This window comes from Pristiophorus japonicus, chromosome 22 (genome assembly GCF_044704955.1).
Source record: "Pristiophorus japonicus isolate sPriJap1 chromosome 22, sPriJap1.hap1, whole genome shotgun sequence".
Taxonomy (NCBI): Eukaryota; Metazoa; Chordata; class Chondrichthyes; family Pristiophoridae; genus Pristiophorus; species Pristiophorus japonicus.
In genome coordinates, this window is record NC_091998.1 from 52121684 (window position 1) to 52135603 (window position 13920).

Consider the following 13920-nt stretch of genomic DNA (forward strand, 5'->3'; position numbering starts at 1 on the left):
AACGCTTTACGATGTAACTTCACCTATCCGTAGGGAGTGTGTACGCTCTATCCAGAGAGTATATCTTCTGTCTGATAGGTCTTACTGGCCAGTAATAAAGACTGCTTTGTTCAAAGCACAAGAGGTATTCGACTCAGTAATTTTACTGAACCAGATTGAGGTAAAAGAATCCAGGAATTAACACCTGTGCGTGGAAGTTTTTAACGTGGGGTGGCCGTTGCACGGGCTTGACAGAGCGAGGTCTTGGTCTAGTGGCAAGCATTATCCAGGGCGACTGGAGACCAGCTCTGCTACATGGGCCTAGTGCGCAGACATATCGCAGTGTGGGCTGGCCTGTGCTGCCCCTGGGCCCTCACCTCTTCTGCCCCCGAACTCACACCTCTCCTGGGCCCCGATCACGTCCCTCTACAATCTCTTACCGCTCCTTCGCCCCGACCTCGCCGCTCCTGCTGTACCTGCCCACGCTCCAATCACCGACCTGGACCTTGATGATGTCCAATCCAGTCGCCCTCTTCGCTGTCGACCCTCCTGCACCAGCTCGCGTTGTACCTTGCAGTGGTATGCCGCCATGCTGCCCATGGCCGCCGCTCGCTGCACCTTTTATGGCCCCGACCTGCCGCTGATGGTCTCTCGCAGGTCAAGCTGCCACGTCACCACAGGTCCTAATAGGTCTTTGCTGGTTAGACTTCAACGTTGACCTCTTTGCACACTTGGGCCCCCAAAGCATTGTCTCCTACTCGGTTCCCTGGCTTTGGGTCAGAGTGCAGACGCCGTCCCCTTTTACAGCAGGTGTCACGGGCGACAGGAATCGGTCGGTTGGTTTGGAACCTCTGTAACCTGGCGAGGCCCGACACACAGGTGACCCACAGCATGTTGAGCGCTGGCCTGCTTTGTTGTTCTGCCCGTCCCTCCGTAGCCCTTGCCCCTCCCTATCACTGTCACCTCCACCAGCCCCATAACCCCCAGAGATGCCTGCGCTCCCCTAATTCTGCCCTCTTGAGCAACCCTGATTATAATCGCTCAACCATTGGTGGCCGTGCCTTCTGCTGCCTGGGCCCCAAGCTCTGGAACTCCCTGCCTCAACCTCTGCCTCTTTACCACTCTTTCTTCCTTCAAGACGCTCCTTAAAACCTACCTCTTTGACCAAGCTTTTGGTCGCCTGCTCTAATTTCTACTTATGCAGCTCGGTATCAAATTTTTATCTCATAATACTCATGGGAAGCACCTTGGGACGTTTCACTATGTTAAAGGTGCTATATAAATGCAAGTTGTTGTTTATCACTGCAATGTAGACAAGATACTGTCTCCTGTCAAATATAACACTCCCACGTCGCAGATTCTTTCAATCCACTTTTCCTTCGAATTCCATTTGCTGCAGTGGAAGTGGGGGAGGGGAATGGGCGGATCAATACCTCAATAATTGGAAAGAAAATCTATCCAGAGCTTCGCCCTGGTGACTCAGTGGTCAAGAAAGAAAGACTTGCATTTCTACAGCAGCTTTCACGACTTCAGGACGTCCCAAAGCGCTTTACAGACAATGAAGTACTTTTTGAAGTGTAGTCGCCGTTGTAGTGTGGGAACGCAGCAACCAATTTGCGCACAGCAAGCTCCCACAATATGTTACTGACCAGATCATCTGTTTTAGTGATGTTGATTGAGGGATAAATATTGGCCGGGGCACCGGATAAAACTCTCCCTGCTCTTCTTCGAAATAGTGGCCGTGGGATTTTTTACGTCCACCTGAGAGGGCAGACGGGGCCTCGGTTTAAGGTCTCAGGCTGGTGTAGAACTGAGGCCTACCGTCCAGGCCCGATCACAAGGTCCTCTACTCAATGTGCCTTGATCTCCGCCCCTTCCATCCCAGTCTCAACAGAGTCCCCCCTACTGCACCAATGTGATGCTCTTATTTCCCAATCCCGCCACCTCTGTGACCTTTGAGCTCAAAAACTAGTGAAGAATTGATGAACTATTTAAAGCTAAAATGGCTTTTTCTCTGCAGCTTATCAAAGCAATTCCACCCACTGAGCATGTAAAATCGGCTTTTCTGTGGAATCCATTCCTAAGTCTTGCAAAGAGACTGTACGAGAAAGGTGCGTCTTTGGATAAATAGCACTTAAAGAAAGAAAAAAATTTCTATAGCAGCTTTCAGGACATCTTAAAGCCTACGAAGTCCTTTTGAAATGTAGTCACCGTTGTAACGTGGGAAACGCGGCAGCCAACTTATGCACAGCAAGCTCCCACAATATGTTAATGACCAGATCATCTGTTTTGGTGATGTTGATTGAGGGATAAATATTGGCCAGGCACTGGACAGAACTTCCCCTGCTCTTCTTCAAAATAGTGGCCATGGAACTTTTTATGTCGGTGATCAGAATTCGAGACTGACTCACTCCCTCCCCCTCATCAGGGATAGAAATAAATAAATTGCATTTATTTGGCCACCCTTCACGACCTCCGGACCCCAAAGTGCTTTACAGCCAATGAAGTACTTTTTGGAGTGCAGTCACTGGTGTAAAGTGGGAAACGCAGCAGCCAATTTACGCACAGCAAGCTCCCACAAACAGCAATGTGATTATGACATTGTAACATTGCTGTTTGTGGGACCTCGTGAGCGAAATCAGAATAGGGGGCTGTCGATATAAGATAGCCACCAATAAATCTGATAGGGAATTCAGGAGAAAACTTCTTTACCCAGAGTGGCGAGAATGTGGAACTCGCTACCACAGGCAGTAAGTTGAAGCGAATAGCACAGATGCATTTAAGAGGAAGCTGGATAACTTAGAAACATAGAAAATAGAAGCAGCAGTAAGCCATTCGGCCCATCGAGTCTGCACCGCCATTCAATATGATCATGGCTGATCCTCTATCTCAACACCATATTCCCGCTTTTCTCCCATACCTCTTGATGTCTTTTGTTTCTAGAAATCTATCTATTTCCCTCTTAAATATATTCAGTGACTTGGCCTCCACAGCTTTCTGTGGTAGAGAATTCCACAGGTTCACCACCCTCTGAGTGAAAAAATTTCTCCTCATCTCGGTCCTAAATTTCCTACCCCGTATCCTGAGACTATGACCCCTTGTTCTAGACTTCCCAGCCAGGGGGAAACATCCTCCCCACATCCAGTCTATCCAATCCAGTCAGAATTTTGTACGTTTCAATGAGATCCCCTCTCATTCTTCTAAACTCTAGTGAATACAGACCTAGTCGACCCAATCTCTCCTTATACGACAGTTCTGCCATAAACACATGAGGGAGAAAGGAATGGAAGGATATGTTGATGGGGTGCGATGAAGAGGGGGTGGGATGAGGCTGGTGTGGAGCATAAACACCGGCACCGACCAGTAGGTCCGAATGGCCTGTTTCTGTGCTGTAAATACCATGTAATGACCAGATAATCTGTTTTTTTTTTTAGTGCTGTTGGTTGAGGGATAAATATTGATCAGGACACAGGGGAGAACTATTACGGAATTTCAAGCAAAGGCTTTAAGCATGCATGGCTCAATTCTGTTAGTGTTCTGAGTAGAAGCAGACCAAAGGCAATTTATTGAATTAATTCAAGATTTGTTGATGGGGTTACAGCGTGACATTTCAGCAGCTAATGCTACTGAGGAGCCATGGATCAATCTCTCAGTATAACTGGGTGTTCTGGCTGCGTTCCAAAGGTGCGCAGCCTATGCTGGGTGCCTCCGGAGACGCGGGGCAAAGCAGCTTCCAAGAGTCTTGGCGTTTTGTGTCTCCGTGGTCAGTCCCGTTTCGCCGCAGAATTCACTAGTCGCACAGGATATTGGAGTTGTCTTTACTGTAGATCTTGTATTTGCAAAGCCTCTTGTCAAAGACTGCCTCGCAGTTACCCGGGATGTCTGGGGGTTGGACGTATCTGTCAGTCGGGAAAAAGAGACACTGATCAGTGATCGCAATTCACAACCGTATTCCCCACACCCACCCCCCCACCCCCGAACTCCTTTGTAGTAACAACAAGAGTTTTATCGGTTCTACTTGGCCAAGCTTCAAGGCTAATTCTGCGACTTGAGCACATAAGCTCGGCGCATTCCCCATAGTGGCACTAAGGGATAGAAAGAGAAAAGAAAGACATACATTTATATAGCGCCTTTCACGACCACCGGATGTCTCAAAAGCCCTTACAGCCAATGAAGTATCTTTGGAGTGTAGTCACTGTTGTAACGTGGGAAACTTGGCAGCCAGATGGGTTTTTACGACAATCCGGTAGTTTCATGGTCACCAATGCAGATTTATTTAATTAACTGAATTTAAATTCCCCAGCTGCCATGGTGGGATTTGAACTTGCCGGATCATTATCCAGGGCTCTGGATTTGTGGTCCTGTACATAACTACCATGCTATCGTACAGATGTTGACACTGTATAAAAAGCCAACAAGTCACAATTGCAAATGCTTAAAAATGCATATACAAAATGGAACAAAACAAGGATAGGTGTGCTGAGAGAGAATGATAGAAGCTGTATGAGACTTACAGAATAGAGATGTGAGTCAAGGAGAGAGTTACCTGCTGCTCCTTTGAGCCCCTCAAAGGAGCATACCACTTCAAGGTACAGCGCGTGCTGGAGAGCGACGGCTGTGAAAAGGCAACTGGATTGGATGTCACCAAGGTCAAGACTGATTGGAGCATGGCCAGGTACAGCAACGGCCATCATATATTAAAAAAATCCACGCACAGGCATCTTCCACCCTTCAATATGTAGTTCGGGACCTGGAATATTAGGTCCTTCAGAGAAACACCTATGAACTCATCCCTTTTTGGCGTGGAAGCAAGTCATCCTCGATATGAGAGACCGCCTATGATGAATGTAGGAAACGCGGCAGCCAATTTGCACACAACAAGCAGCAATATGAGAATGACCAGATAATCTGTTTTTGTTATGTTGATTGAGGGATAACTATTGGCCCCAGGACACCGGGGATAATTCCCCTGCTCTTCTTTGAAATAGTGCCACGGGATCTTTTACATCCACCCGAGAGAGCAGACTCTGGTTTAACATCTCATCTGAAAGATGGCACCTCCGACAGTGCAGTGCTCCCTCAGCACCGCACTGGGAGTGTCAGCCTAGATTTTTATGCTCAAGACCCTGGAGTTGGTTTTGAACCCACAACCTTCTGACTCAGAGGCGAGAGTGCTACCCACTGAGCCACAGCTGTTGCAGAATGCATTTATATAGTGCCTTTCATGGACTTCAGGACATCCCAAAGCGTTTTACAGCCAAGGAAGTACATTTGAAGTGTAGTCACTGCTGCAATGTGGGAAACGCGGAAGACAATTTGCACAGCAAACTCCCACGCACAGCAGTGGGATCATCAGTTTGCGTGATGTTGGCTGAAGGACATATCTTGGCCAGGACACTGTGTGGTTGTTGCCCCTGCCAATCTTCCTGCACCAGAATTCTCAGTGACACGGGAACGTGATGTCCTTGGTTATCGGATGTGCTTGGTCATGGAGTGCCGGACACACAGTCTCTGAATAGATTCTACCTGCTCCATGACACCACCAGTCACCTGCAATGAAAAGTTGGGAGAAGTTCCAGGCGCTGGCTTGCCGCTCGACTTCCGTCCCTGAGCCACGTCGTCACTGGTGGGACCGCACTTCCTGGGTCGTACCCTGAAAGCCTGCAACAACAACTCCGGCAAACAACATCCACTCTTCCTGTGGTTAACATAAGAAATAGGAGCAGGAGTCGGCCATTTGGCGCCTCGAGCCTGCTCCGCTATTCAATAAGATCACGGCTGATCTTCTACCACTTCCCTGCCCGCTCCCCATATCCCTCGACTCCCTCACACAAGTTCAACAAGCTGTGAGTGACTTACTCCGTGCAGCATATTGCAGTCACTTTCCCACAGTAACACGTGTAGCAATCCTCGCTCTTCCACATTGAACCAACGCTGTACGACAGTCCATTGTCCAAGCACTCTGTAAGCAAGAAATCTCGGTGTCAAAACAATTCCCCTGTCAACATTCACAGGTTTCTAGACCCCCCTCAGCCAATCGGGGGTGTGGCCGCACCCGACACAGAGCTGGGATGTTCATCGGGGGATTGATGGCGTTCATTCTGATGTCCCTCTCGTCCATCACCCCTGTGCTCGCTGGCCTACATTGGCACCCAGTTGAGCAACGCTTTGATTTTAAACTTCTCATCCTCGGTTACAAATCAGTTCATGACCTCACCCCTCCCTGTCTCCGTAACCTCCTACGACCCTCTGTAATTTCGGCGCCCCTCCAAATCTGGCCATTGGCGGCCGTGCCTTCACTTGCTGAGGCCTTAAACTCTGGAATTCACTCCCTAAACCACTATGCCTCTCCGCCTCTTTAAGACGCCCCTTAAAGCCTAATTTTTTGATCAAGCCCCTGTCCTAATATGTGGCTCGGTGTCAAATTTTGTTTGATGATGTCCCTGTAAAGCATAGGACGTTTTACTGAGTGAAAGGCGCTATATAAATGCAATGTTGCTGTTATTGCCTTAACAGCCAATGGGTTGCTGATTTTAAAGATACCCCAGGAATCCTTTCCTGATACACCTGTGCAGCAAAATGGCAAAGCGACGTGCGGCAGTTGCACCCACCAGTATAGGGTGTGGCACAGTGGGTCTGTCTGGCTGTACAGCTTCGTTCTGATCATTGCCACTATCACCACGGTGCCACAGATCAGCGTCTGCTGCTGGAGTGAGGCTCCATTGAAATATTCATTATAAGGGCACTGATGTCCTCTGGTGTCCGGAACCCAGCTACTGCAAGTGAGACAGCTCTTCTGAACCAACAGCATTTGAAATGGCCCCCAAACGTCCAGCGGGTCTTTCCGGTTCCTTGGACCGCCCTCCTGTATGGCTCAGAGACATGGACCATGCACAGTAGACACCTCAAATCGGTGGAGAAATACCACCAACAAGGCCTCCGCAAGATCCTACAAATCCCCTGGGAGGACAGATGCATCAACATTAGCGTCCTCGACCAGGCCAACATCCCTAGCATTGAAGCACTGACCACGCTCGATCAGCTCCGCTGGGTGGGCCACATTGCCTGCATGCCCGACCCGAAACTCCCAAAGCAAGCGCTCTACTTGGAACTCCTTCACGGAAAACGAGCCAAAGGTGGGTGGAGGAAACGTTAAAGGGATACCCTCAAAACCTCCCTGAAAAAGTGCAACATCCCCACCGACACCTGGGATTTCTCTGGCCAAAGACCAGTCCGCCCTAAGTGGAGGAAGTGCATCCAGGAGGGCGCTGAGCACCTCGAGTCTAATCGCCGAGAGCGTGCAGAAATCAAGCGCAGGCAGCAGAAAGAGCGTGCGGCAAACCAGTCCCACCCACCCTTTCCTTCAACGACTATCTGTCCCACCTGTGACTGTTCAGCCACCTAAGGACTCATTTTAAGAGTGGAAGTAAGTCTTCCTCGATTCCGAGGGACTGCCTATGATATGAGGGTCAACATTTCAGGAGTGGTCACCGCTGAGCCTATTCTGGTTTGTGTTGGATTAGGAATGGTTACCGCACAGAAGGAGGCCATTCGGACGTTGAGCCCGTGCTGGCTGTCTGCAGGAGCACCTCAGCTAGTCCCACTCCCCTGCCCTCTCCCCGTACCCTATGCCTTCCAGTATCTGCAGTTTCATTTCTGCTTTCTCTTCATTCTCAGCTTCTGTTCAATCTGTGCATATTCTATATTTAATAACTGTGCCCTGTTGAATGTTACATGAGGATTGCATGAAATTTACAGCACAGAAACAGGCCATTCAGCCCAACTGGTCCGTGCCGGTATTTAGGCTCCACGCAAGCCGACTCCCACCCAACTTCACCTCACCCCTGTCAAAATGTCCTTCTATTCCTTTCCCCCTTGTGTACTTAAGAGAAGTGGAATTGTTGTGAGTCTTGCAGTGTACAGTATCAACAGTGTCAGTGAAAGCTGTGTCACACAGGACCTGTTGTTGCACAGTGTGACACACCACCAACTTTCATTTATATAGCGCCTTTAACATAGCGAAACGTCCCAAGGCGCTTCACAGGAGGGTTACGCGATAGAAATTTGACACCGAGCTGCATAAGTAGAAATTAGCGCAGATGACAAAAGCTTGGTCAAAGAGGTAGGTTTTAAGGAGCGTCTTGAAGGAGGAAAGAGAGGCGGAGAGGTTTAGGCAGGGAGTTCCAGAGTTTGGGGCCCAGGCAACAGAAGGCATGGCCACCAATGGTTGAGCGATTATAATCAGGGATGCTCAAGAGGACAGAATTAGAGGAGTGCAGACATCTCGGGGTTGTGGGGCTAGAGGAGATCACAGAGAGAGGGAGGGACGAGGGCCATGGAGGGATTCGAAAATAAGGATGATAATTTTAAAATCGAGGCGTTGTTTAACCGGGAGCCAATGTTGGTCAGCGAGCACAGGGGGTGATGTGTGAGCGGGACTTGGTGTGAATTAGGACATGGGCAGCTGAGTTTTGGATCGCCTCAAGTTTACGTAGGGTAGAATGTGGGAGCCCAGCCAGGAGTGAGTTGGATTATTGAGATCTAGAGGTAACAAAGGCATGGATGAGGGCTTCAGCAGCGGATGAGCTGAGGCAAGAGCGGAGACAGCGATGTTATAGGGCAGAAATGTTCCTCAGTGTGACACATGTTCCCCAGACGTGGCCCTTACGGCAAAAGAGATCATGGGGTATGGAAAGAAAGCAGGAATGGGGTACTGAACTTACATGATCAGCCATGATTATATTGAATGGTGGTGCAGGCTCGAAGGGCCGAATGGCCTACTCCTGCATCTATTTTCTATGTTTCTATGTTTCTATGACCTTGAAACATGCAATGAGATAAAGCCTGTTAGCAGCGAGCAAATTGTCACTGAGAATCAAATACTTTCATTACTGAAAACTCCACCACTGCAGAATTAAATATAATTGAAGAATGGGATTGTCGTGTACGAAATAAGTCAACAAAATACATTCATTCTTCTTCCTTTCGAAAGAAGAATTGTGTTTACAGGAAAAGAAAAGGACGTGCATTTCTATAGCAGACACTCAGGATGTCTGAAAGCGCTTTCCAGCCAATGAAGTATTTTTGAAGTGTAGTCACTGTTGTAATGCAGGAAACGCTCCCACAAACAGAAATGTGATAATGACCAGATTATCTGTTTTTTTTAAAGTGGTGTTGGCTGAGGGATAAATATTGGCCAGGACACCGGGGAGAACTCCCCTGCTCTTCTTCGAAATAGTGCCACGGGATCTTTTACGTCCACCTGAAAGACAGGGGTGGGGGCTCATGTGTTCAAGTCCCACTTCAGAGACTTGAGCCCATAATCCAGGCTGGCACTCCACAGCAGTGATGAGGGAGCGCTGCACTGTCGGAGCTGCTGTCTTTCGGACGAGGCCCCGTCTGCTCTCTCAAGTGGGTGTAAAAGATCCCATGGCACTATTTTGAAGAAGAGCAGGTTAGTTCTCCCTGGTGTCATGGGCCAATAGTTATCCCTCATTCAACATCACTGACACAGATTATCTGGTCATTATCATATTGCTGTTTGTGGGAGCTTGCTGTGCACAAATTGGCTGCCGCGTTGCCCACATTACAACAGTGACTACACTTTTTAAAAAAAAGAGATGCTTCATTGGCTGTAAAGCATTTGGGATGTCCTGAGGCGCTATACAAATGCAAGTCTTTCTTTTAGACTGGGTGACTTTGAAGTCAGTGATCAGTCTATAATTCATCACGTCACCACCAGTCTCTCCTTAATCTGTGTACCTCTCTCTAAAGCATTGTGCAGAGCCTTGCGACCCTGCCCCTGGGAAATTCGATACCTCGAAGAAACAGTAGAGAGTGGCCGGGGTACTAATAATTTAATAAAGGCACTGACTTACCCGATTCTGTCTTCATTACGAACTTGCAGTCAGCGTTGCCCATGTCAAAGGTCAACAGAAGCAGGATGATGCATGCAAGGGCGCTCTGTCAAGAACAAGAGATATTGAAGGGTAGGAGGTGGGATCTGTAACGAGCGGCTCTGGTTGTTTCTTGCCTTGACCTTCCTGTAAAAGAACAACACCACCTGCCTGCCCTGATGTAGCTGTGACTCAGTGGGCAGCCCTCCGGCCCCCCTGAGTCAGAAGATCGTGGGTTCAAGTCCCACTCCAGGGACTGGAGCACCAAATTGCCTGGCTGACGCTGCCATTGCCGCAAGTTCTGTCTCCCAAGGACTCCTGTGTGGGCGTTGAAGAGAGCTCTGTAATTACCCCGTGTAGTCAGATGTGGCTTGCCTCGGGGAAGAGCTTCATAGGGTAAGATAGCCTAGTGGTTATGTTACTGGACTAGTAATCCAGAGGCCTGGCCTAATGATCCACAGAAACGAGTTTAAATCCCCACCACGGCTGGGGGAATGAAAAATTCAGTTAATTAAATAAACCTGGATTAATAAGCGAGTGCCAGTAATGGTGGCCATGAAACTGACCCGTCTGGTCCTTCAGGGAAGAAAATCTGCCGCCCTTACCCGATCTGGCCTATATGTGATCCCAGACCCACAGCAATGTGGTTGACTCTTAACTTGTTTGTGGCGGAGGAGCGGCGAGAGATCGTGGTGGAGGTGCGGCAAATGAGGGTACGGGGCCCAGAAGAGCCGGGGGCCCAGGGGCAGCACAGGCCAGCCCACACTGCGATATGAGTGCGTACTAGTTCCGTGCAACAGAGCAGGTCTCCAGTCATCCTGATTAACCCTTGCCACTGGATAAAGGCCTAGCTTTGTCAAGCCTGTGTGGTGGCTGAGGTGCAATGGTCACCACACGTTAAAAAAATCTACGCATAGGCATCTTCCACCCTTTCAATTGGAGTTCAGGACCTGGAACATCGGGTCCTTCATTGAAACATCTGTGAACTTGTGGAAGCAAGCCATCCTCGTTCGAGGGACCGCCTATGACTGACTGATTCTTAATGGCCCAGTGAGCCACTCAGTTGTACCACATCGCTACAAAGAAGTATACTGCCACATGGACTGCAGTGGTTCAAGAAGGCGACTCACCATCACCTCCTCGAGGGCAATTAGGGACTGGCAATAAATGCCGGGTGATGTCCACATCCCGTGAATGAATAAAAAAAAAAAAAAATTAGCTGACTCTTTCCTTCGTCCCACGGCCAGATGCAAAGGAGGGCAGTTGAAATCCCACCGTCTGCCCCAACCCCTCTGATACCCATCCAAACAACCTGAGCTCCGCATCCACTTGAAGACGTGCACCCGCAATGCTGGGAAGTGTGGCCACACTGTATTTACAGCACAGAAACAGGCCATTTGGCCCACAGGTCCCTGCCGGTGTTTATGCTCCTCACCAGCCTCCTCCCACCCCTTCTCCATCTCACCCCATCAACATATCCTTCTATTCCTTTCTCCCTCATGTGTTTATCCGGCTTCCCCTTAAATCCATCGATACTATTCGCCTCAACCACTCCCTGTGGCAGCAAGTTCCACATTCTCACACTCTCTGGGTAAGGAGGTTTCTCCTGAATTCTTTATGAGGATGGGGCTGATGTTCACCTTGCCCCAAAACGGGCAAGAGTGCATCAGCTGCCCATCTTATACGCCATCCAATACTCTCAGAAACGAAAGAGTCCCCCCACCCCGTGGTGAATTTTGCCACCCCGCCCACCTCCGTATAGTCAGGCTACCACCAGTTACCGATCGATGGCTATCTGTTATTTTGTTCCCCTCACCAAGGTTCCGAGTTCGCACATTGCCTCCCCCAGGGGCCCGTCCTTCCTGTCCATGCTCTGCCAAGGAATCTACGCAGGGTACACGCTGCTGGGAATAAGGTGGAGTTGAGGTCGAGCACGCCTGGCTGGCCTCCCACATTCTACCCTGCCTAAAACTTGAGCTCATCCAAAACTCGGCTGCCCCATGACCTAACTCGCACCGAGTCCCGCTCACCCATCACCCCGGTGCTCGTTGACCTACATTGGCTCCCAGTTAAGCAATGCCTCGATTTCAAAATTCCCATTATGTTTTCAAATCCCTCCATGGCCCACACCCCTCCCTATCTCTGTGGACCAGTGATTGAAACTCGGACCTTCCTGATTGAATGGCTCGGCTGGTGAATTCATTGATCGAGCCACGGACCAATCATCTTAAAGTCGCACAGTGCAGTGTCGTACAGCACTGAAGGAGGCCGTTTGGCCCATCGTACTTGTGCCATCTCTCGAAAAGAGCTACCAGTTATTCTCACTCCACTTGCTCTTTGCCCAGAAACCTGCATATCTTGGATTATTTAAGAGAAAGAAAGAAAGGCTTGGAATAATATATAGCGCCTTTCACAACCACCGGACGTCTCAAAGCACTTTACAGCCAATGAAGTACTTTTGGAGTGTAGTCATTGTTGTAATGTGGGAAACGCGGCAGCCGACTTGCGTACAGCAAGCTCCCACAAACAGCAATATGATAATGACCAGATAATCTGTTTTTGTTATGTTGATTGAGGGATAAATATTGCCCGGGACACCAGGGGTAACTCCCCACTGCTCTTCTTCGAAATAGTGCCATGGGATCTTTTACGTCCACCTGAGAGAGCAGACGGGGCCTCGGTTTAACGTCTCATCGGAAAGACGGCACCTTCCGACCGTGCAGCGCTCCCTCAGCACTGCGCTGGGAGTGTCAGCCTAGATTTATGTGCTCGAGTCCCTGGAGTGGGACTTGAACTAAAACATAGAAGCAAAGCATAGGAGGCAATTCAGCCCCTTGAGTCTGTTCAGCCATTCGATGAGATCATGGCTGATCTGTATCTTAACCCTCTCCACCCACTTTGGCTCCACATCCTTTTATACCCTAGGCTAGCAAAAATCTATCGCTGTCAGATTTAGAATGATTAATTGAGCCAGCATCGACTGCTCTTTGTGGGGGAGAGTCCCAAACATTTGGCACCCTTTGTGTGAAGAAGTGTTTCCTAACATCTCTCCTGAATGGCCTGGCTCTGATTCTAAGGGAACGTCCCCTTGTCCTGGACTCCTCCGTATAGACTGACTGCAGCAGAGCGCTCAAACAACCCACCAAGCGTTTACACGTTAGTTCAGTGTTAAACGGGAGCCTGGACTGACCTGTGCCATGATCGCTGCTCTCTGAAATCTTCAGCAAGGTCCCTTTTGAGGATGGTCGCTGCGGGCTTCTGATGCTGGAGAAGGATTTCAGCCAAATCTGCATGGACGGCAAAGGTGCCAGCAGCAAACCTTCCTTGCACTCCCTCGATTCCACCGAGCGACACCAAAAGCCCTCTCGATCAGAGCCCGCTGCGCAACAGTTGCAACATGAAGCGAGAGTGAGCTCCGTGTGTCCTGTCAGGAGAAGGACAGAGATAAGAGAGACAGGCGAGCCTGTTGGTGACCCTCCAGCCACTGTAAGAAAAGAAACAACTTGCATTTATATAGCGGCCGTTGCAACCTCAGGACGTCCCAAAGTGCGTTCCAGCCAATGGGGTACTTCTGAAGTGTGGTCTGCATACAATGTCGACCCACGGACGGCAATGAGCTGACTGGCCAGTTAATCTGTTGTTTGGCAGTGCTGAGTGAGGAGGGAGGCTGTACGACACGGAGAGGACTTCAAGTAGAGTCACGGGACCTTTGACATCCATCTCAACCAAGTGGACGAGGGAGTTTAATATCAGTTTAATATTTCTTCCGCCAGGTGGCACCTCTGCCGATGCCGTGCTGAAGTATCAGCTGAAATTTAGCCTTGTAGGCAAGATTGCTGCTGACTGAGCCTAGCTGGCACTTACAACTGATGAGCCATAGGGAGAGGGTGGGGGGTGGGACAGTAGGTGGGAAGACAAGGGTGGCAGCAAAACTCCACGACAGAGACCACTTGTGGCTTTGAATAGAGAAAGACGTGCATTTATAGAGCGCCTTTCATGATCTCAGAATGTCCCAAAGCGCTTTACAGCCAATGAAGTACTTTTT

The 13920-nt window shown here is 49.4% G+C and overlaps 1 protein-coding gene across 1 annotated transcript; it reads right to left on the reverse strand.

Moving 5' to 3' along the window:
• Positions 1-3626: 3626 nt before the first annotated feature.
• LOC139234765 (beta-microseminoprotein-like) lies at positions 3627-13197 on the reverse strand. Its single transcript, XM_070865457.1, has 4 exons — positions 13066-13197; positions 9858-9942; positions 5839-5941; positions 3627-3878 (listed from the first exon to the last, which is right to left on the reverse strand). The coding sequence occupies exons 1-4, from the start codon at positions 13072-13074 to the stop codon at positions 3770-3772; spliced, it is 306 nt and encodes a 101-aa protein (XP_070721558.1). The 5' UTR covers positions 13075-13197; the 3' UTR covers positions 3627-3769.
• Positions 13198-13920: the final 723 nt, after the last annotated feature.

What these genes read in the sequence shown, in the direction of transcription:
- LOC139234765 (XM_070865457.1), bottom strand. An exon ending in CGTAATGAAGACAGAATCGG is followed by an intron (nt 5,942 to 9,857) that starts GTAAGTCAGTGC and finishes TCTTGCTTACAG; the next exon opens with AGTGCTTGGACAATGGACTG. An exon ending in ACTGCAATATGCTGCACGGA is followed by an intron (nt 3,879 to 5,838) that starts GTAAGTCACTCA and finishes CCCGACTGACAG; the next exon opens with ATACGTCCAACCCCCAGACA.